This window comes from Thunnus thynnus, chromosome 3 (genome assembly GCF_963924715.1).
Source record: "Thunnus thynnus chromosome 3, fThuThy2.1, whole genome shotgun sequence".
Lineage (NCBI taxonomy): Eukaryota > Metazoa > Chordata > Actinopteri > Scombriformes > Scombridae > Thunnus > Thunnus thynnus.
In genome coordinates, this window is record NC_089519.1 from 6276612 (window position 1) to 6299265 (window position 22654).

At 42.8% G+C, this 22654-nt stretch overlaps 2 protein-coding genes across 2 annotated transcripts; one reads left to right on the forward strand and one right to left on the reverse strand.

The window, feature by feature from the left end:
• The first annotated feature begins 1852 nt into the window (after window positions 1-1852).
• Window positions 1853-7742, forward strand: mcrip2 (MAPK regulated corepressor interacting protein 2). The gene is made up of 5 exons (XM_067582520.1): window positions 1853-2465; window positions 2631-2700; window positions 3864-3997; window positions 6054-6164; window positions 7280-7742. The coding sequence occupies exons 1-5, from the start codon at window positions 2411-2413 to the stop codon at window positions 7348-7350; spliced, it is 441 nt and encodes a 146-aa protein (XP_067438621.1). The 5' UTR covers window positions 1853-2410; the 3' UTR covers window positions 7351-7742.
• A 268-nt stretch (window positions 7743-8010) lies between these two features.
• On the reverse strand, window positions 8011-22074 carry slx4 (SLX4 structure-specific endonuclease subunit homolog (S. cerevisiae)). The gene is made up of 14 exons (XM_067582512.1): window positions 21877-22074; window positions 21110-21610; window positions 20560-20767; window positions 19903-20118; window positions 19185-19399; window positions 18068-18363; window positions 17531-17789; window positions 16640-16815; window positions 16369-16515; window positions 15797-15966; window positions 12743-15141; window positions 9921-10020; window positions 9361-9678; window positions 8011-8691 (listed from the first exon to the last, which is right to left on the reverse strand). The coding sequence occupies exons 2-14, from the start codon at window positions 21549-21551 to the stop codon at window positions 8349-8351; spliced, it is 5289 nt and encodes a 1762-aa protein (XP_067438613.1). The 5' UTR covers window positions 21552-21610; window positions 21877-22074; the 3' UTR covers window positions 8011-8348.
• Window positions 22075-22654: the final 580 nt, after the last annotated feature.

The window sequence follows — 22654 nt, forward strand, 5'->3', positions numbered from 1 at the left end:
ACAATGAAGGGCAGGATTATCTTGCAGACAGACTGAATATGAGCAGCCTTCCTTGTTCTCATCATCCAAAGTGAAATCCGCCAATCAGAAAATTCTGCAGATAGGAGGTTTTGCGCTTTGGCCATCGATATGGTACCTCTAATGGTTCTTTGTAGCACCATTTGACAAAGGTGCTGTATAGCACCAAAAAAGGTTCCCCTATGATTACAAGACATAGAACCACTTTTGGGTACTATTAAGTACCATTTTTGTTGAAGCAATATAGTGCTATATGACACCGCTAATGATTCTATGTAGCACCATTTGGCAAAAGTGCTATACAGTACCCTTAAAGATAGGAGCTATATAGCACCATAAACGGTTCCCCTATGGTTACAAGCCAAAGAACCTGTTCAGCACCATGTTTTTAGTGTGATAAATTGTAAAATGTTAGTCATGCCTTCTTTGTTATCATTTAATAGGTAATTTGTTTATAAGCAAATCTACAAACTCTGCAGAAAAGGCCACTTTTATTTCAATTTTCTTAATTACTCTAAATAGACTCAATCTGCGCGTGTGGTTTAATAGGTGAAAGGTGAGCCTTCCGCTCCTCCTCCAAAACCCCATTTGAGGGGCGTGCAGTGACGTCACTGAGGGGGGTTGCCCAGAGGTAAACAGAAACATCGAGAGCGGAAATGGAAAGACTTTAACTTCAAAATAAAAGCCACAAAAATGTAAGAGATTGTAGGTAAAATCCTGAAGAAATATTCAGAAATAGCTTAAGTTCAACATGAGAAATTTATTGAGAAATAGACACAAAATTATGGTTTGCTGTTGTGCAGGGTTAAATGATAACCACACCTTATAAATAAGTACATATTTTCTTATTGGCAATGGTTCCACTGCACATTAACCCAAAACATGTTTACACCCATCAGGTGTATCCTGAGGTAACCACCATGCAGATAGCATCGATAGTATTCGCCCAGGTTTTGCGATATCTGTACCTGAGATTTCTGCTGCAAACCTAATACCATGAAAATGAATGGAATTATGTTGGAGATGCTAAAATCATGAAAATTATATTATTACTGTATATCATGAAAGAACTCAACAGCAGTAGGTTTATTCCAGAAACAGTCTCCCAGTTACTGTGAATAACCTCACTGTGTTTTGTTTGTAACTGCGATCTACAGAATAAATCAAAATTAATGGTGAAAACACATTTATTGAAATATTTAGAATGACAACCAAAACTGTTGGAGTGAAAGCAGAAACTTAAAACAATGCAACATATTTATATTGAACAGTAAACATTCCCCATCCCATTTAAAGAAGGTGCTACCCTCCTATTTCATGGGCAATGTGTCTGCAATCACAGAATTTCTAACAGTATTTAATGGCATTATATGGTTCCTGAGAATTGTATTAAATGATTCACCAGCATTGTGCTAGACAGCTTGTGAGGATGTGATGTCTGTTGCCTTGAAAAGTCCATCTAATCTAAGACAAGGATGATATTGCAGAAGCTTCCCATTTAAAACAATCAAATTATTCTCTCCCATTTATAAAGCTAAAGTCATCAAAATAATTTACAAGAATACAATCAGTTTACATTTACACTTTTCAGTTCATGATGACATGAAATTGCGTTTTCCGGCTTTGGTGATAAGGTAGCATAAATTTGTTGAGCAATATAACTTACATTGGTGCTAAGTGGCCATTTCAGTTAGCATTTCCTCCAAAATAGGGGTATGTTTTAAATCCAAAATAAAGAGCATCACATAGGATTTGTGTCCACATTATTTTGAAAATTCTGACCGGATGCCGCTCAGTTAGTTCCGGCTTGCTTGACGCTGGACCAGCATGACCGCTTTCTGTCCTGATGGAAACACAGTGTGCAGTGTCCTTGTATTCTGTCAGAGAGCAGCGCAGTTGCAGTCAGTACCGGAGCATCAGCGGGAGCATACAGGCCAGAGTGTCCGCCCGGAGTATCACTGTCCTCGGCCTTCAGGAACCACAGTGTCTCCCCCCTCCTCCCTCCTCTGACTGACTGACTGACTGACCCCCGGCGTAAGGAGCCGCTTTCTCCTTGGATGACCTACACACCACCTCTGGCAAGAGCAGCGGACGGCGCTAAAGTGAACACCTGCTGGTTGAGAGGAGCAGCAGGGTGTGTATTAATACACAGCGGGCAACAAGTCAAAGCGAGGCTCCTGCAGGCTTCAGGCCGACTCTGGAGCAGCTGACTTGAGCAACAAAATAAACCACGTTGCGGTTCCCCCTCCACCCCCCATTGTGGCTGCGTGAGGAGGAGCGGGCAGAGGACGGGAAGTTGCAGAGTTGACAGCCAATGTTTCACCTGATAATAAACAAGACAGGTTTTTAAGCATAGACACTACTTGAATTTCTTCAGGTTACTGGCGCCCACATGATGTACACAATCACCAGAGGTCCCAGCAAACTTGTTACACAACGGAGGACAGGTGAGTGGATGTTATCTAAAGCATGATGCAATGTAACATCAGACTTTGGGATCACGAAGTGGAAAGATTTTGTGTTATTGCATCAATGAAATCGGCTCATTGTTTGCAAGAGGAGTATGTAGAAGGTGCAGCATGAAAACTCTAACTTTTAATTTTGTCTCTAAGGTCCCACACAACAGATCGAGAGCAAATTCAGCGACTTGAAGCTCAAGCCGACATCTTGGCTCACATCTAAGTAAGTAGCTGCACTTTGTCCTCCTCTGTCGTATGGTTTGTAGCGGTATGTGTGCGATTTACTTGAGCAGCGAGGGCCCAAAATACTCCACACGTGCGTCGCGATCATGTAACATGCAGTAGGTGTGACTTTTAGGTCGGTTAACTGCTTCCATTATCGGACAGAACTTTCCCTGCAGCCTCAGTCCGGCTCGCGATACCGTCGATAACTGTGGTTCTCTAACCGGTAGCCCTGTTTACCTTTGACCCCGCGTTTATAGTCTATGAAGCCAATCCGTTATTTGGATCTCACGCACCTGTCCGGTTCTGGCTTTGAAAGCAGCAGGAATCTCGTGCTCCCTTCAGGTGCTGCTCGGAAATACCAAAACCGCTTAACGATACACTCTGTTGCTAGTTTATTAGGCGCACTTCTTTAAAACCATTTCAACAAGAACAACAACTGGCAACTGAATTAAGTTCCAGTGCAATAACGGCTAATTAAAACTACAGCAGTAAAGTTAAAAATTGGGTTTTAGTTTTAGTTTGGATAGACTTTATATCTGCATCAACATTTAATATTTATACAAGGAGAAAATCATAGTAAAACAAGCAGAGATAATCGGTAATTTATACAGCAACAGCAAGCCTCAGTTGACCAGAATGCATTGCAATGATAAGCTATGTTGCATTTTAAATAAAGGTTGCAAGCCTTGCTTTTTCTCCCCTGTTACAAACTCCTATGGTCTTACTATTGAAACACATTTATGCTTTTTCCTGGGAGCTGCTGAAAGGCATTCTGGGACACAGAAAGTAATATTCAATCACTTAAGCACAGACCAAACAAATCACCAACACAGCAATGTCTTGGTGTATAAAAATACATTTCTGTAAACCCCATCTGCTGATGAAGACTGTAAGCAGACCCTCAGTTATCTCCTGTTTCCAGGGTCAAGTCAACCATCATGCTGAATTTCTCTAAAAGCTAAAGACCTTTGGCTTCAAGCATTGCTACATGGTGTTGAGTAAATTTACATGCCTGTCAGTCAACCATGAAGTTATCTGGCAACCTCCAACATTCTTGCCATCTAGAGTTTTGACTCGTGTTTTGTTGTGATGCTGACTGCCCCAGCCTCCTTCAAGCTGACATTCTGTTATTAACTCTGTGTCTAACTCTGATCTCTCCAGCTCTCCACCCCCAAAGATTGTGTTCAACCGTCTCAACGGGAAGCGCTACCACAACACTTCCACACAGAAGCCCGACAGCCCAGCAGAGGGATTCACTCCTGCACATGAGGAGAACGTCAGATTTGTGTTTGAAGGTGAGGGTCTGTGGATTAATAGATGGGTAGATGTGGGTTGTAGTGCAAGGTCTGACCTCCAGGGTCAATCCTGACACTGGTACAGATTTGGAGAGCTTGCTCAAGGTCACTAGGTCGTGAGGATCTTAACTGGGACATTGCAGTTAGAAGATAATATTGTGCTTTCTCTCTTTGCTTTCTGCCATGCTTAACAAAAAAAAGTGCTAAGCAAAGGATGCCTGAAAATGTGCTTTCCATTTTAAAAATGTCAGCAGTTGTATTTTGGTATATCAGCAATTATTGTTTATGTATAACAAAACAAAAGTAATGATTTACAATATTTTCTACCAGAAACAATCAGAACTGGTAACACTTAACAATGACACAAAATTCTGTATATTTACCAGTACTGTAGTTAATAGTCTGTTTGCAAGTAACTCCTCCACTGTACACTATATTTGTTTATGTATCATTAATTAGTACTCAAGTCCTGTTTCGTACTCATTCCTTGGTTTGCACGTGTTTGTGCAGCTTTATATGAAGTGTTGCAGTGCTGTGCTGTGCTGCAGATTTTAAAGTCCCCCTCCACTCAAAAATATTTTTTTCTTCTTGTTCCTTCAGTTGGATGTTTGAGCTTCACTGTGCAGAATGATGTTTGTGCAGAGTTTGACACTAGAAAACTGTTTTCACATTCATCTGCTGAAGGGAGAAAGTTTCTCTGAGCTCATAGAAAATCAGATTTTAAGGGCGGGGCCTACAAGCAGGATTTGTGACATCACAACTAGTTTGGAGCCAATTCTACTCCAATACTCACTTTACACAAGTGTGATGTGGAAACTTGAAGCCTCCAGTGCACAAACACTGAGAATGAACTTTACAGTGAAGGAGGAAACATTTTATGTCCAGATGTTAAACTTTTAAATTTAAATATATTTGCATATTCATAATTCTCTATTTTTAATGAGGGAGAAGGAGTAGATGTAAGTTTAAGGATTTTCAAGTGGTAATTATACTTTTTTTGTGCAGAAACACTATATCAGACACACATGAATGTTCCAAGCGGAGTATTTTTATACATCCTCATACATGTCTGAAGGGGATCTTTAAACAAACTGGTAACACAGGTTTTGTTCGTGTTGAAACTGCAGCCACATATTAACTCAAAGTTACAAACATGGTTCAGGAATTCTGAAAACTGTCCACAGGGAGTTTGTTACTTATGGTAGAAAACCTAACAATTATTAAAAATCCTAAGTTTACCCAGCATGCCTTACCAATACTTCATGCCCTGATGGAAATGAATGACTTGTAGAGCTGAATCAGCTCGCACTAGTTATCTGTGTTACTGTTGGACCAATGCCAGTTAACACTTGGTCTGTGGTGTCCTTTTGTGACTATAAAGTTCATCTGGGGAAAGCCACAGTCTTCTTCACCGCTTTCACCAAAAGAAAAACCTCCGTCACAGTCCGTAGAATTGCTTTCAGATAGAAAACCTGACGAGTATCTTTCCAGGGGAAAATATTCACTACAACAAAAAACAATATCATCTCCGGACATCCTCAAAATGTTTAGATATTCACCCCCATGCCTACTTACAACTATGTTATTTGTTCTTCGTGTGTGCCATCCTCAAGTTAGCTTAAGTCATACAAGCTGTACAAACTGTTAATAAGTAGTGTGTGGCTGAAGGTTAGTGTGCTCAAGAAGAGCTGAGAACTCTTCCACGGAGCCAAAACCTTGAGACTTATCAGGGGTTGAAGTGAGAAACCTTAACCCACAGCTGATAAATGCACCCAACAGGCCAATCCAGCCCTCTTACAAGGGTGACACACTGCTTTACGTACATGGTAGTGCTTACAATAAATGATATATTCATTTTACCCTACAAATGCACTGTGCTATGCAGATCTAGTCATATACCCTCAAAATGGTGGAGGTGGTTTTAAACATGTCTTGGGAATATTTTTAAGATAAAATATGATTCTCAGGTTGTATTTTATACTCCTGCAAAATATAAATCAGGTTCCAGTCGAACAAGTACTCATTTATTGTCATTTGTGTTTTGGTTTGCATGTAGCATGGCAGGAGGTGGAGCAGAAGCTGGGGAACGCGGACGTTGGGGAATCATCGACTGGCAGGCAGGGGCCTGTTCAGTACACTGAGAAGACCCCCAGTGCTGCGATGAAGAGTAAGCACCTGCGTCTCCTCTCTCCACTTTGACACAGTCAGCGATGTTTTTGATCAGTTCTCATTCGTTCACCTGCATGTTTTTGTGTGTGTATGTGCACATGCATCAGCATCCAGTCTGTTGAGCTAAAATCCTTCATCTAATCTTGCTACACTGTTTTATTACATCTGAAGATAACTCTCTTCCTGCACTGTAAACCCCTGAAATTTGAACCTTGCCTTGTTTTTATAACTAGTTGGCTACTGTTAACGCCAAAGGAAAGCTGAAAGGCCGCTCTCATCTCTCCGCAGGAATTACACACTGAGTGTCTTTTGGCTCAGCTTTATCTGCAGCCAGAGGGCAAACGTTGTATAGTCTGCTTTAATTTTTAACTCTTATTTGGTGTGTGAGGAAACTGGCTGTTCCAGATAAACCAGACGCGACTGCTGATTGTAGCTTGTACACACCTGTCTGCTCTGGTTCATCCTGTGGCTCGCTGCCCTGAAAAGTCATGAGGCAGCTGCTCAAGTCGGATTCACTCAGGAATCAAATTATTTTTCCAATATATATTTCATTAAAGGATCTGAGGCGCTCAGTTCTTATGAGCAGTAGTTAAAAGCAATATGAGTAGTGGAGCAGCTAAAATCTAGTGAGTTTCAGCCTTGATTTGCTGCTCAGTACTGTTTGTACTTTGGTTTATAACCGAATATCTGCCAAACTTATGACATTCCCATCAGCTTCAGCCATACTTTGTGAATAGTACTAATTAGCAAATATTAACATGTCTAAACTAAGATGGTTTGCTTAACATCAGCATATTAGCGTTGTCATGCCTACAGTCTCACAGAGCTGCTGGTGGCTGCAGGCTCTAAATATAAGTTTTATATTATTGTAGTTCTCATTTCAAAGAGCATCTTTGGGCTGTTATAGTGCCAAGTATATTCCTAATCTTTGCCCCCCAACCCACGTTTAGAAATTCCTGCATGTAAAAGGAAAGCGAACATGACATCTGTACTTCTTTGACAAGATTCAACACAAAATTTGTAAAAAGTAAATTATTCAGTGACTACGTATAGAAATGAACATCTACACATTCTGTAACTCTACACCCTCTTTTCTTGTCCTTGTTTCCACAGACTTTGTGCCCATAGACCTGGAGGAGTGGTGGGCTCAGCGCTTCCTCGCCAACATTGCCAACCTGTCATGACTGTGCGAGGCTTTGAGCCGGGACAGGAAGCCCCGTGTCGATGCTCGATCAGTGAAGGCATCACAGGGGTAGAGAGGAGCCGAGCCAGTCTCCAGGATCTGCGGTGCGAAGGGTCGTACATAATTTGGAATCTGATTTGATGCCCCGTGCTTCACGCTGCTGTAGAGAAAACTGGGTGCACAATGCAAACCCGCCCCGATGCAACAGCAACCTGACTGTGAACTCTTGACAGTGCTGACCTGATGTGCTGCTGCGAAGGACCCGTCAGTCTCTACTTAAACGACGTATCGGATAGAAGTTGTGAGATTTTTCTTGTTTAAGAACCTGCCTCCTTTCTCAAGTGTGCTCAGCTCAGCTGTATGTACTCATTGTCTCATCTTTGGATATAAATCTATTGACGAGCAAAAAAGTAAAATGTTTTTCAAAAAATTTCTTGTGATGGAATTTCTTTGTATTTAGACCATATTTTTTTTGGTATTACTCCGATGCATGATGGTGACAGCACTTGAGCTGGGTTGTAAATACATGCTTAAGATGTTTGTTTGTTTTTTTAAACCATCACACACGGAGGATGACAGATGGTTTGTAGAATCTATTTTATACATTGAAAGTGGCTTCACTGTTATAGTCTTTTAATCAGAGGAACCATTATGCCATAGCAACATTTACCATTTTTTTTATTTTCACAAACACAATACTTAAAATACAAAAACTGTCCTGATGAAACATTTTATGTAACATTCAACATTTCAAACAAAGCGGTAAAATCTGTTTTCACCAGTGAAGTCTACTCTTGAGGAATCAGCTGAGTGCTGGTTGTCATATTCTTTTTAAAATACTTCATAATTTAATTTTCTTCTTCTCTGCCTTAAGTTATTTTCAGACAAATGTCCCAAGTACCTTAATAAAACGTGCTACATCTCACAGTTTCTACTTAAACCTTACAGTCACAGTTTTAAAGAGCAGCATTGACACCTCATTTCCTGTTTGCTCCACTTTCACCCCGCTGCCTTTGCCCCCTTGCCTGTCTTCTTGCCCCGCCTGCGGCTGGGTGCGGTGTGACCCGGTTTGGCCGTGGTGAAGGTGATGCACTGGGAGTCCAGGTAGTCCACCAGTTTGGCGGCTCCCAGGCGGATCCCTGCTGCTTTCAGTCGCTGCTGGAGCTGGGACAGGACCAGAGGCTGGTACTGGAGGATCTGGCTGTAAAGTCCTGAGTCAGACAGGATGAAGGAGCGCACCGCTCGGAGGCGATCCTGGAGGCGTGTGGCTGACTGGGACGCTGAGATGCCACCGTCGCTGTCTGAGTCGCCATCAGAGGAAAGACATATCTCTGGGTTTGACCTGCCGAGAGAGGGGGGGGGGGGGGTGGTTAAATAAACATACCAATGAAAGGGAAAGACATTTTTAAGCAGCTTATGAAACCATGAAATGAAATCATTCACCAAATCAAATCCTGTACAGCTCTTTCCGCTCCAAAAGTTTTTTCTTTTGACCATAAATGTGACACAAAATACAAACACTTTCCTAAACATGACGGAATGCTTCATAGAAAGAAATAAACTCATGAACGTTAGCTATTTTTCTCCCCCGTGTCCCTTTTAGTATTTAAGTACCACAGGTCAGATGGTCTGGAAAACCTAAGCACTCTCTTTCTATCGAACAAAATTTTAATGCTGCTCCAATCAATAATGTTATATTAACAATGGATGAAATTACAATATATAATGAGAAAGGTGTCACTCCCCTTCCCCTCAGCTCTACAGAGTGTTTTAGCATCTTTCAGCTCATTGTTTTGATTTTGTTGCTCTACGAAACGTGTAAATGAGCAACTGTTTGCTAACACTTTTTCCATAAAAACTTTATAGAGCGATAATATGCTGGTGAAGTGTTCAGAGCTTGCTTTGCTGCCCCCAAGAGGTCAAAAATATAAATTATTGAAGGATTAAGTTGCCTCATTTCGAGTATGACATCTTGAAAGTAAGTTGATTCACACTTGAACACACACTGTACCTTTCAGATTCTTCACTGGCAGCAGTCGAGGAGGTGTTGGAGCCCTGTGAGGCGGACAGCGGTTCTGCGTCCTCCTCTCTATTGAGTTTCACAGGAGAAACGGCAGTGGGCTCTTTAAACTTCACCCTCTGGGCACAGGAGACCAGCCTGCCGCCAGCGGCCGCTAAACTAGTTGACGGGGGCTTTATTATCTGAGCAGTGCGCCCTACAGAGGGTGCCTCGTCCTCAGAGTCAGAGCTGACCAGCTGGTGGGTGTACTGGTGGATCTCCTTCAGTTTGAGGATCATCTGGCGCTTGGGTAAAGGTCGGACACCAAACCTGTGCAGAGGAGAAAGTCAGTGGCACTTATGATGGAAAGAAGAACAAATAGATGGATGGGAGGAAAACAGCCTAAGACAGAGAGCAGAGCCAGACAGACTAAGCTGACAGTGACACCAGGAGAGGTTATCGGATAGGCTCCTCAGTTAATAGCCTTAATTAGAAGAAAAAACAAACAAACATGTGGCCCTGCTTTACCCTTTCTTTAATGTGAAGACGGGGATGAGAGTGAACTGACTGACCTGTTCAGTTTGTTCTTGAGCTCCGGTGTATCCATGTCAGAGTAGTGGGGCATGGGAGTGATGGGCACCACAGAGCGACGCCTTTTATTGTGCAACGATACTACAGAGACACAAACAGATAGAGATTCTTATGGACTGCCACTGATTTCTGCACCTAAGCTTAATAAATACAAATGTGTGCAATGAAATTAAATTACTTACTTATTTAAAAAAAACAATCCAAAAGTACTTCACAAAACAACACATCTACTCTCTTACACTCAGATACAGTATCATTAACATGATGTTCAGTAAATAATGGCGTTAAGATTAATACAGTTTACTGAGTAAATATCTTCTTTAATGGAGTATTTGCTTTCCTTCAGCTTGCCTCATCTACTGCATTTAGTCATTTGCTACTTATCCCAACAAGCTAAGTTTAGAGCACCGCCAGATAAGACACATGAACTAGTTGTTTTGAAAGAGAGGTGGGTATATGGAAAATAATGGAATATGGAAAATAAATAAAACTGCTGAGCTAACTAGCATACAGCGCTGCTTGAAAGTTTGTGCACCCTTTAGAATTTGCTCTATTTCTGCATGAATATGACCTAAAATGAGATCAGATATTTATACAAGTCCTAAAACTAGATAAAGGGAACCCAATTAAACAAATGAGACTAAGAAAAAAACAAAAACATATTAATTTATTTATTGAGGAAAATGATCTAATCTTACATATTTGTGTGAGGCAAAAATATATGAACCCTTGTTTTCAGTAACTGGTGTGACCCCCTTTTTGCAACAATAACTTCAACTAAACGTTTCCGGTAACTGTTTATCAGCCCTGCACATCGGCTTGAAGGAATTTTAGCCCATTCCTCCGAACAGAACAGTCTCAACTCAGGGATGTTGGTGGGCTTCTTTGCATTAACTGCCCGCTTCAGGTCCTTCCACAGCATTTCTATAGGATTAAGGTCAGGACTTTGACTCGGTCGTTCCAAAACATTAACCTTCTTCTGCTCTAACTATTCTTTGGTGGAGTGACTTGTGTGTTTAGGGTGGTTGTCTTACTGCATGACCCACTTTCTGTTGAGCTTCAGTTCTCAGACGGATACCGTGACATTTTCCTGTAGAATTGGCTGGTACAACTCAGAACTCATAGCTCCTTCAATGATTGCAAGCTGTCCTGGTTCAGAGGCAGCAAAGTAGGCCCAAACCATGATACTGCCACCACCATGTTTCACAGATAGGATAAGGTTCTTATGCTGGAATGCAGTGTTTGCTCATCACCAAACATAAGTTTGATTTTGGTCTCATCCGTCCACAGAACATTGTTCCAATCACCTTCTGGCTTATTCACATGGTCTTGAGCAAACTATAGACGGCAGCAATGTTCTTTTTGGAGAGAAGTGGCTTTTTTCCTTGCAACTCTGCCATGCACACCATTGATGTTCAATGTTCTCCTGATGGTGGAGTCATTAACATCGACTGTAGCCACTGCAAGAGAGGCCTTTAGTTTCCTTGATGTTACCCTGGGGTCCCTTGTGGCTTCCCGGAGTATTACATGCCTTGCTCTTGGTGTGATCTTTGTTGTTCGACCTCTCCTGGGGAGGGTAACAATGGTGTTGGATGTTTTCAGTTTGTACACAATCTGCCTGACGCTCAACTGAGGGGTGTACTACGAAGCCAACATACCCAGGCTTTCTTTGTGTGAGCTGGCTCGACAAACCCTAACTAAGGATACCACTTCGGTATCACGACGGTGGTTATGAACTTTCTTTGTTAACTCAGGCTTTCTGCTTTGGGCTCTGTGCGCGTCCCCATAAAAGGGGCGTTTGGCGCGTCATTTGACTCTTTTTCTGCACAAAATGGACAGATCGCGTATCGCCCACTTCAGTCAGGAGGAACAGATCATTATAACGGAGAGCATACCTACTTAGCAACATACCTCGCTAACCCACTATTTCTCGCTTTCTGGTACACCCCTCTGGTGGAGTCCAAACTCATTAGAAATGGTTTTGTAAACCTTTCCAGCCTGGTGAGCATCAGGAACTCTTCGTCTAAGGTCCTCAGAAATATCCTTTGTTTTAGCCATGACACACTTCCACAAACCTGTGTTGTGAAGCTCAGACTTTGATAGTGAAGATCCAGATTTCTCTTCTTTAAATATGGCAGGGCCTCCCAGACTTGATTGTCATCCCACTGAAACACCCAACTCCAATTTCCCCTTAAAATGAATTGATAATCCTAGAGGTTCTCATGCTTTTGCCATGCACAAATATGTAACATTGGATAATTTTCCTCAATAAATAAACAAACGAGTGTAGGGTTTTTGTCTCATTTGTTTAAGTGATGTCTATTTATCTAGTTTTAGGACTTGAATGGGAATCTGATCATATTTTAGGTCATATTTATTCAGAAATAAAGCAAATTCTAAAGGGTTTACAAACTTCCAAGCAGCACTGTATGAACGAAAGTGTAAACTGCAGCTACACTGCTTACTCAAAACACCACATCTTGGGGCTGCACTGAATTATGGTTTACTGAGACTGCTGTCAGTGAAAAATCTGTCTTTCGAACAATAGTATTCTCACCACATACTTGTCAAACATTTGTGAAAAATGAGTCTAGAGAGAGATTTAGAAAGCTGAAAGATTTCATAGGATACATTTCAAGGATACATCATGAAATGTGACTCTATTTAAACAGTTACTGTTTAATTCCTTAATGCTTTAAGATGTGGAAATAATTACCAGTCTTTCACAAAGCCATGTCTGGATGATTTGGTTTTAAAAAAAGACGACGACTCTTGGTGTTGTGTTTAGAGTAAGACTACTTACATGGGGTTTTGAGTGAGGCAGAGGGGTTCACCCTCTGAGAAAGAGGAAGAACCTCCTCCTCCTCCTCCCAGCTGTCCCATATTTTTGAGTCCAGGAGGCTGTTAATGATCTCTGGTGTGGTATGGGTTGTGGGATCAGGTGGTGAGGGGGTGAAGGAGGGGCCTGTATGAGCCTGTTCACTGGTAGGTGGTTGTGAACTGAGGGCTTTGGATGGAGCGGAGGCAGTCACACCTCCCTGGCCGTTCAATGAGACATGATGACTAGACTTGGCTTTTTCTGAGCTGTGCTCCTGTAGGCTAGATGCTCCGCTGTCCTCCAGCCTCAGACTGAAGCAGCCCGGATTTTCCGCCAAGTCAACGCAGGCATTGAAGCCCCATGAGTCGTTGAACGCTATCGGGGGCTCGTCCATGGCCATGAAGCTCTGCTGGAAACTGGACTCTGCAGCTTCTGCCTCTCCACTTTCTCCTTTTGCTTCTTCCTGCTCTCCATTATCATCTGTGCCTTTACTGTCATGCTCTATCTCTCTTCCTTCCTCTTTATTTCTTATTCCGTTCCTCAGCTCAGATCCTGTGCCGTTGTGACTGCTAGACTCGACAGAACGTTGACTCTGACTAGAGGATTTACTGCGTCTCCGTGAACTCTGAAGACCTCTTTGAGAGGAAGAAGAGGGTGGGTCTGAAGGGTCGGACAAGGGGGAGAGATGAAAGCTCCCTAATTCTGTCTTCTCTGGGCTTTCAGAGGGCGCCCTATCCCTTTCTTTACTTGTTGGCCTTTGCTTATCAGGCTCAATGTGGAGCGGAGAAGCGGCAAGAGAGACAGGGGGCTGGTGGAGGTCTGTATGCAGGGGTGTGCTACTGTAAGGCTGCGGCTGGAGGTGAAGAGAGTTATGCTGCTTTGAGGAAGCTTGAAGGAGACAGGGGAGGGACGAGCTTGAGAGGTGTGAGAGCTGAGGTTCTTTAAAAACAGGAGAGTCCACTTCTCTGTCCTCACTTGTAATGCAGCTACTGGTTCTTTTAGGACAAAAGTTGAGATCCAAACTGGAGCTGCTGGGCACTGTCCTCTCCTGCTTGGAGACACTGTCATCTGCTGGGCCAACATGGGCTGAATCTCCGGTTGGATTGTTGGAGGTCGGCGATCTGTTATTAAACGGTAAAGCAGGGGAAGAGAAAACAGAGGACGAGGGTGATGAAGCTTCACCTTTAGGGAACAGCCGTGTCCTGCACATGCTGCTTCTGGTTTGAGTGGAGCTGGTTGTGGTGCTTCTTCGAGGCTGGACTGGTGTGGATGGGACCAGCCAGGAAACTTCTGGAGAACAGTCTACCACACTCTGGTCACAACCGGAACCTGGTCGACTCGGAACCGTGACTGAAGATGGATCATTGGGACTAAAATGCAAACTACTGGGCTCTTTAGATTTTGGGATCATCTGGGGTTTGATGTGGGTAAAGCTCTGCAGGGTCTGGAGAGCACTGGGATAAGGTGGAGAAGGACTGCGCGAGCTAAGAACAGCAACATCTACTACCTCCATCTCGTCACTTGAGTCAGACAAAACTACCAGCTCTGGTGTCTTCTTTTTCTGGGGGGAATCAGGAGAAAGGGGTACACAAATACTATGAGGACCTAGGCTTTCCTGTTTCAAAGGCAGAAATTCTTCCAGTTCAACAGCATCTCCACCACCGTCAGCCACTATCCCTGGAGACAGACCTGGGATAGGCAGGTTGGATGTACTGGGTGGAGGGCTGAGGGAAAGATCATTGACTACACTTGCTGAGGACTGAAGCAAAGTTCTGCCAGAATATTCAGAAAAGGGTTTATGAGGGGATTGGTGTTGCTGTGATTGGAGGGTGTGTGTTTTTGGTGGTGGAGAGGTAGGATGTAAGGAGGAGGGGTCGTCTCCTTCTTTGTAGACCCCCCAAGAGTCTGAGAAGAGGCGGTTGTAGCTGCGATCTAGGCTGGAGTTCGGCTGCGAGCTTTTTTCACTGAATCCTCTTGAGCTTCTTTCGGGTTTTGTCAGTTTAGTGAACACTTCTCCATCTTCTTCCTCATCTACCTTTTCCTCCACGCTTTCTTCCTCCTCCTCCCTCTTTCTCTGCGTGGCAGCAAACTCATAAATCTCCTCCATCTCCTCCTCGTTCACCTGTTCTTCTTGAAACTCTCCGTCGCCTGATATGACGTCAGCGGCTTGACATTGTTCTAGACCTCTCTCTTCATCTCTTCCTCCGTCCGCATCTGTCCGCTCATCGTCATCATCATCATCATCCTCTTCGTTCCACATGGAGTGGAGGAGCTCCATGAAGGCCAGATCCGTTTGGGATTTGTTAAGATGCTCCTCCTGGCTTGTGTAGTCTGCCTCAGCTCGCTGAAGCTCACAAAGCTGCTGCAGCTCCTGCAAATCAAACCTTAAAAACGTGCAAGAGAAGCGAGAGGAGTTGTGACAAAAGTGTTTTCAATCTTTATGACTGTTGAACAATGTAGGATTTTAGGACATGTTCATATATATCACTTGAATATAATTATTTCATCAAAAAAAGCAAGTCACTGGATACAGATGAGTAAAAGAGATTTTTTTTCCAATTTACAATTACAAAATTTGTGAAAAACACAAAAGGCCCTCTCTGGAGCAAGTGTTTGGTTTGTCTGTTCTGGGCTACTGTAGAAACATGGCGGTGCAACATGACGGGCTCCGTGCAAAGGGACCCGTTCCCTATTTAGGTGTAAAGGGTTCATTCTAAGGTAACGAAAACACAACAATTCTTAGTTTCAGGTGATTAAACACTTATTAAAACATACTTATGAATATAATATTGCATTTCTGCCGAGTTCGTTCCACTAGATGCCACTAAATTCTACACACTGCACCTTTAACTGAATACATGACAATAAAAACAGTGAAAACCAAGGAGGATCACCAAAGACATGACTAAAGCTGAAACAAAAAGGTTTGAATTTCACGGCACCCGCAGACAAACTTCTTTGTTTGGTTTAAGTTGCTCATTCATAACTCACTACACTAAAAAGTGTATGAATCACAAGGTGTTTGAACTCCACACTGACCTGGATGCCAGCTCCACTACATGAGGCTGCAGTGATGCTGGGATGGAGTATTGGGCGGTGTAAAGGTACTGCAGCAGAGCCAACACCGCCTGTCCCGGTACGTCACTCATCAACACCCTCTGTGCTGCAGGCATGCCTTCCTCCTTCACCCCAAAACCACTTTCATGCACCTGAGAGCGGCGCAGAGGAGTGGAGTAAATAAAAAGTTGAAAAGAGAGCAGATATACAGATGACAAGCATGAAAGGGGACTGTGTTGTACAGTTCTGTACATTTCTAATCAAAGATGTTAAAGATGAAGATGATGGACCTGACATCCACTGGGAAGCCTCCAGGAATAAGAGGAGCTGAAACTTTTGGCCATTACATGTCCAGTGTTGTGACAGTTAAAGATTTTTTCAATATTTCAATTACATTAACACTACATTCACTCACTAACAAAACATTATTAACTCTAACAGTCCTCTATGGTCTATTTAAAAAGGAAACAATGAAAACAGAAAAACATAGAATATAATATCCGTCCTTGCTCTTATATTAGCAATAGTGCTAACAATGCAGTAATAACTTTTACCATCTCTGCCAGCAGGGGGCAGCGAGCATACACCATGAAGGAATGGGCAAAGTAGACTTCTCCACTGTCCACCTGGAGCTGCACATCACTGAGCTGAGGGTTGTTCACCATGCTGCTCAGCTCTGATGCTAGTCTGGACAGCGCCACCTACAGAGGAAACACCAACAGGAAACACTGTGTTTCAGAGCACTGCAGAGCAAAAAGATAACAGCACAGACAAGAAATACTGATGTTCAGAGTTCTGATTTTATGTGATTACGAGTGGTCTTACAGATTGGTGCCCGTCTGCGCTCTCAGTCGTCCTTCTTGCTTGGCCGTGGGTTTTCTCTGCGTGTGCGTGCAAAGTTTCTGGTAGGAAACCGCTCACACAGAGGTCAGCATGCTCTTCTTCCTCCTCTAGGACGAAACCACTCAGCTGGAGGTTTGTGGACAGCTTGGTGCTCTTGTCTGTGGGGACACGGACGATCAGAGCCAGAATGCACGACCAGTTAAGTTTCTACTAAGGTGTGTGAGTTGGCAAGTTGCTCAAACAGGTAGCAGTATATATAGCACATATGTAATTCAAAACTGAACTTTAGGGAATGTGTTTCTTTTTGGAGTAGTGTGTGAAGAAGGTAAAACACAGATTATTTTAATAGAGGCTGATTAAACTGATTTTCACCCAGATTTTATGTCCCTCATGCAACCAAACATTTTTGTGTTTGACACTTTCCCTTTAGACAAGTTCAGCTTAGACAATGCTTTGATAATAATTAATAATAATTTTCTGATTTTAACCCCTTTTTAAATATTCAAAATAAACACTAAATAACAGCTACAATGAGTCCCAGATGTTCTGTATATGCAAATAAATACTGTATGTAAAAAACTTTTTTTTAGTGGAACACGCACAAAATTATTTGAAACCTGATCTACTGTTCTCCTGGGAGACTACAGACAACAAATTTTGGGGCAAGCAGTTTATGTATAGGAACAACAACAACAAAAGGTCAAAACTTTCATGAAAAGTAGTAAAATAACCAATCAGAGTATAATATATATCACCCATAAAGTATTCAGGAAATGTATTCACCATTATGATGAACAGACTTTGTTATTAAAAGTGTTCTTTTACTTATATATATATATATTTTAGAATACAGTCTGTGGCACTGTGTGTTACCTTTGGCAGGGCCCGGAGCAGCGTAACCGCACTGGGTGAGCGTCATGCCGTCTTCAGCCAGCTCCATCAGGTCTCGGAGGGCCTCGCCGCCCATCGGGAGCTGCCTTGTCCCCGGGGTGGAGGAAGCTGGAGAGGAGGAGGCTGTCTGGGAGGTTGAGGGCATGATGGAAGGTCGGGTTTTTGTGACAGGAGTTCCTTCACTCACAGGTTGGAGAGATGTATGAGGTTTATAGCTAGTGCTGGAGGAGGCTACATCAGTCTAGAAGTGGAGGGTGAGAGAGAAAAGCAGGTGAGTATATATCATGACAGCACACATTCTTGTTTCATTTTAAGTATAACAGATTGTATTGACTCCAGCCTCACTTCTATGCATTGTAATGCATTTATGTTTTGACTACCCCAGTTTTTGTAGTTACTGACCAAGACAGGTTTGCTTTACAGTAAGCATTTTAATACATTTACTAACTTCACCAGCAGCTGGCAACGTGACAGACATAACATGACACATTATGCAAACATGCCGTTGGTCTCTCTCACCGTTGCCAATTCCCTAGGCGTGATGAACTCCCTGAGCTCTGGGACATAGAAATCAGACAAACCAGTGGAGTCTTGGTTCAGCAGTGCACTCTTCTGCCAGAGGGGGGCAGCACCACTCCATCCGGGCAGGCTGCTGGGGCAGCGGGTTGGGGTGGGGGGAGATGGAGCCCGACTGCGTAGGAGGAGAGCAGAAATGCGTTCCTGCAGCCTCGTCAGGGCCGCCTCAGCATCCTGAACAAGGAGGAGCGGAGGAGGACGGGGGACGGCGCCCTTTTTCCTCTTCCCATGCCCCTTACCTGCTCCAAGAAGAGAAGAGGGGTAGGATCGCATACTTTTTGCATCTGAAGGCCCGTAAACCTGCACAGAACTTGAGTATTTGAAGTACATTCTTTAAATCATCTCATCTATAACTTCAAGTACTACACTGAAAATAACACCACTGTTGTCTAAAACCAAGGATTCCCCACAGTTTGTGCCAAATGTTAGTGCTGTTAAATGTCCAAAAGACAGTAATGGAGGCCCTGGAGCACACACTTAAACACATGCAGACACACAACACACAGACTGTACCTTTAAATATTTGTTCCAGGATGACAAAGATAACATGAATCCCTGAAGGCATGAAAACTGCCTCCAGGGAGTTTCCCAAATTAAATACAACATATTTGTTACAGTTTATGTTTTCTCAACGCCCACATCATAAACACCAAATGTAAAACCCAGCCTGTCATGAACACATTAGAAATTGATTCCTTAACGGATCAACATTGCTAAAACTTGTTAAATGGTAGCAATTCAGTATCTTGCACAGGTACACTACAGTTGACAGATACTTATTGTAACAGAGGTGTGAACCTGGTTGTGCAGCTGAAAAGTAGTGTCCCCTCTCCCTATAAGCCATTCACAAGCCATGTAAACATTCTGGTTACCAGGTGATACGAGAAACAAGTTTCACAGTTTCTACAACATATTTATTACATTTACTAAAGATTTTATATAAAAGCAGTCACATACTTGAGTTATACTCTGTGATACAACACTCCCTGTCATGTTAATGCTTTTATCGTAAAACTTTTCTGTCTTGACAAACACAGACAATGAAGTGATGTTACTGTACCTGTGTCTGGCCTCCACCTCAACATGGGAGTCATGGAGGCATGAGAGGCAGCGGTCTCTATATGTGACTCTCTCTCCTGCTCCAGCAGGGAGGACGACAGAGCCAGGGCCACCCTGGTGTCTTCGTCCAGGGGTTCAGTCTTCTTCCTGGGCTTCTTACTTGCTGGGAGACCCGGCTTGGACGGACCTTTCCTTTTTGTGCCTCCAGTCTGTGCGCTGAACGAGACAAATGCAAACATGAGAACCATAAGTCTATATATTGACATGTGGGTGCACGTCTGGGTGACCAATGTTAACACAGACCCAGCATACAAAGACTGGAAAGACATCTAAATGGTGGCTAGGAGTACATGTTTTTAGATTACAATAACTAAGTGAGGTAATTTAGCTGATGGACAAGCTGTCCCCAAGATCAGCATCCAAAGAAACATGACTGGTTTCAGTCTAACAAGAGCTTTCTGTTAATCAGTTTGACTGACATTATTGATTCTTTAGAGCCAGGTAATTAGAGAAAGTTAATTTTGGTGCTTTCCCATTTCCTCTAGATGTAATTTCTTTTCCTGAGTAACAGCTCTTACTTTTAAATGCAACATTTAAGCAATTATAACCATCTGTTTGAAAGTCTACAGGGTGAGCAGGAGTATTAAATGTTATGGCTGATCAGTGTATTATTCTCCTGCGCTGTGACCTGACTGATAGAGGTGCTGAAGCCGACTCACAGTGTGTTAGCAGCGGCGGTGCTCTGGCTCTCTTCAGTCTGTCTCTGCAGAGCCTGCAGCAGGACAGCCGGAGAGACACCCATGTCTGAGGAGCAGCGCTTCAGGTGGGAGGAGCGACTCCTTTGGGACTTGAATTTCTTGCCGCAGATGGGACAGTCGGGGACACCGGGAGGCGGAGGAGGAGCTGGGACGTGGAGTTCACTTGCATCCAAACACCTGCGAAGAGGGATTATTTCTCAACATTTTAAAGGCAGAAAATGATGATTATTCTGCAGTTCAGACAAACCACATGCTGCATAGCACTTGATGTAAACATGGGATGTTGAGGACTGAACTTTTTGGAGCTTCTGTTTGTGGGTAATCTTCTATGACTTTTCAGGACAGCTTTATTATTTTAGATACATTTCATTACACTCTATCCATCATCAATTGCTTGCCTTGCCTCTCCCTGACAAGGCCTGGATAATTTCTCTTATCTTCCTTTAATAGTGGCAACTAAGAGGATTTACCAGCAGTCTGCGTAAACATTGAATCTGTGCCATTTGTTAGTAAGCCTTGCTGTCTCAGTCAAGATGTGTAATCTCATTTCCCTGTTGACAGTCACTCTGGATCAGAGATTCAGTCTGATACCTACAGTGTAAATATAAATGTTCAGACCTGTTGAGGTGCTGCGTGCGCCCCTCAGGCGTCATATGTGTCAGGTTTTTGTGACAGATCTGACAGAAGAAGAGGCCTCCATCCTCCAGGTCCACTGTCTGGGCCTCCGCTGCCTCCCTGTCCAGCTCCCGCTGCAGCTGCAGGGCCAGAGCCTCATCACTGTCCAGGGGCTTCGAACAGAGGCCTGAGCTGGAGGATTCTGGTGTATCTGGGCACAGAGGGGAGGAGATGGCAGATACAGATACAGTTAAGAGATTTTTCTCAACATTTTCTAGGTCTATTGTATACTGTGGCCCAGGAACAAAAGACCTATATTCCATAATTCTCATAGGTATATACTACCATGACAACTGTGAGTAATAGTTTGTTTGATGTCCTGCATGTAGAATTATGGTGCATTCAAGCCAAAGCTCAAACAAGATTAAAGCCCAGGAATAAACCCAATGAGACATATTATTTTAGCAATACGTAATGAAAATCAGGGAAAGACACCACATTTTTATCCCTGCTGCATCTGCAAATCTTTGTGAAGCACATCATGTCATCTCACCTCGTTTTTCTGTCTGTGGAGAAGCAGGATCACGGTTGTTCTCCCTCTCTGTCGACTGGCTCCTGTCCCTGTGCAGCATCCTCTGAGGACTGGCTCTCCTGAACTGTTGCATTCTGTTGAGCACTACGTCTTTCGCTGCCAGACGTCTCTCAGCTCTCGGAACTGCTGCTGCAGAAGCAACTGAAACAGATGGCTCAGCGTCCCCCTCTCCACTGACCACAAGCTGCTCTGCTTCAGTACAAACAGGCTGCGTCCCACCAACAGCTGCAACACACTTGGACCCAGAGCCATCATCTCTTCTGTTATTTCTTCTCCTCTTGCCTCCATCACTTGCCTGACTGGAGGGCGGATGTCCTGCTTTCCTTGGCTGTCTGGGTTTCTTGCAGACTCGTTTCAGTGGCTTTGAGCTGAGGTCTACAAAATCCTCGTCCGAGTCGTCCATGATAATCAGCTGTTTCTCACTTTAAAAGGTCATGCCAGCATGTCCCCTGTTGTAACACCCTGCAAAGGAGCAAACAGGTTGCACTAGTTAGTGTCTGCAGTTTGTTTTAGGGAGCTAAACCTCAGAGAGATGACAGACTTAAGTGTTGCACTGCTACTGCAAAATACAAAGCAGACAGCTATATTATCATTTAATACGAGACCGAGTCTCAGGCAAATGCTCTACAGAAAGAGTCTGAAAGCAAAAGTGGTGGAAATATTATACCTAACGTTAACGTCAGTGGACAGGAAGCAGTTAGCTCATCATGCTAACACTTTATTCTCACCCGGGTTTGATGAATTTGCTCTTCATCTTCAGCATTTCCGCTTCATCATATGTAACTCTGCCTAATGTTTTTTTAATCACATGTATTTATTAATTATACGGTAAATAAAGTGGACAGAAGATCTCTGGGGTTTGTTATCATTTCAAAATTAGTCATTCAACCGCTTCAGTTTTAACTTCCGGTCATGTGACCGTGAAAGGCGTCACGTGACAGTATCGCGCTGACGCGGACCAGCAGCGTTTCTTGTATTTATAGAACAAAACATGTTTTAACATCTTTTACGTTTGTAAAACGTTTTAAAAATATATATTTTCTTTTCCTTCATGATTTCACATATTTTTCGTACTTTCTAAAATCACAAAAAGACTTTATGTACGATTATAATTACATTTTTTGAAACATATAGAATAGCCTTTATTTTAATGTATTTTAGTGTATTTTTGTATTATTGTTATTGTCCTTGTCCTTCTATTTTGTATTCCCTGTCAGAAGACTTGATTATAATTTCAATTCACAATGTTTAACATTTGGACTGTGAAATGGAATGGGTTATGATGAATAAAATCTTAAAAAACACATTATACAGTATTTATAAGCCTTTATAGACTCTATATTTGTTACATTACCTGATATAATACCCAAAAAGTGGAAAACAAGACTATAAGTCTGTATCGTAGACACCTGTAATTTTTATATGCGATGCATATCTATCTATCTATCTATATTTTCCCATGTACCTTTAGATTCAGAGCTTGTCAATTATTGGGTCCAGCTGAAA

What these genes read in the sequence shown, in the direction of transcription:
- slx4 (XM_067582512.1), bottom strand. Translation starts at nt 21,551, where the DNA reads ATGGACGACTCGGACGAGGATTTTGTAGACCTCAGCTCAAAGCCACTG. An exon ending in ACCGCCGCTGCTAACACACT is followed by an intron (nt 19,400 to 19,902) that starts GTGAGTCGGCTT and finishes TGTCTCGTTCAG; the next exon opens with CGCACAGACTGGAGGCACAA. An exon ending in CTCAAGAACAAACTGAACAG is followed by an intron (nt 9,679 to 9,920) that starts GTCAGTCAGTTC and finishes TCCTCTGCACAG; the next exon opens with GTTTGGTGTCCGACCTTTAC.
- mcrip2 (XM_067582520.1), top strand. Translation starts at nt 2,411, where the DNA reads ATGATGTACACAATCACCAGAGGTCCCAGCAAACTTGTTACACAACGG. An exon ending in ACATCTTGGCTCACATCTAA is followed by an intron (nt 2,701 to 3,863) that starts GTAAGTAGCTGC and finishes TGATCTCTCCAG; the next exon opens with CTCTCCACCCCCAAAGATTG. An exon ending in CGTCAGATTTGTGTTTGAAG is followed by an intron (nt 3,998 to 6,053) that starts GTGAGGGTCTGT and finishes GTTTGCATGTAG; the next exon opens with CATGGCAGGAGGTGGAGCAG.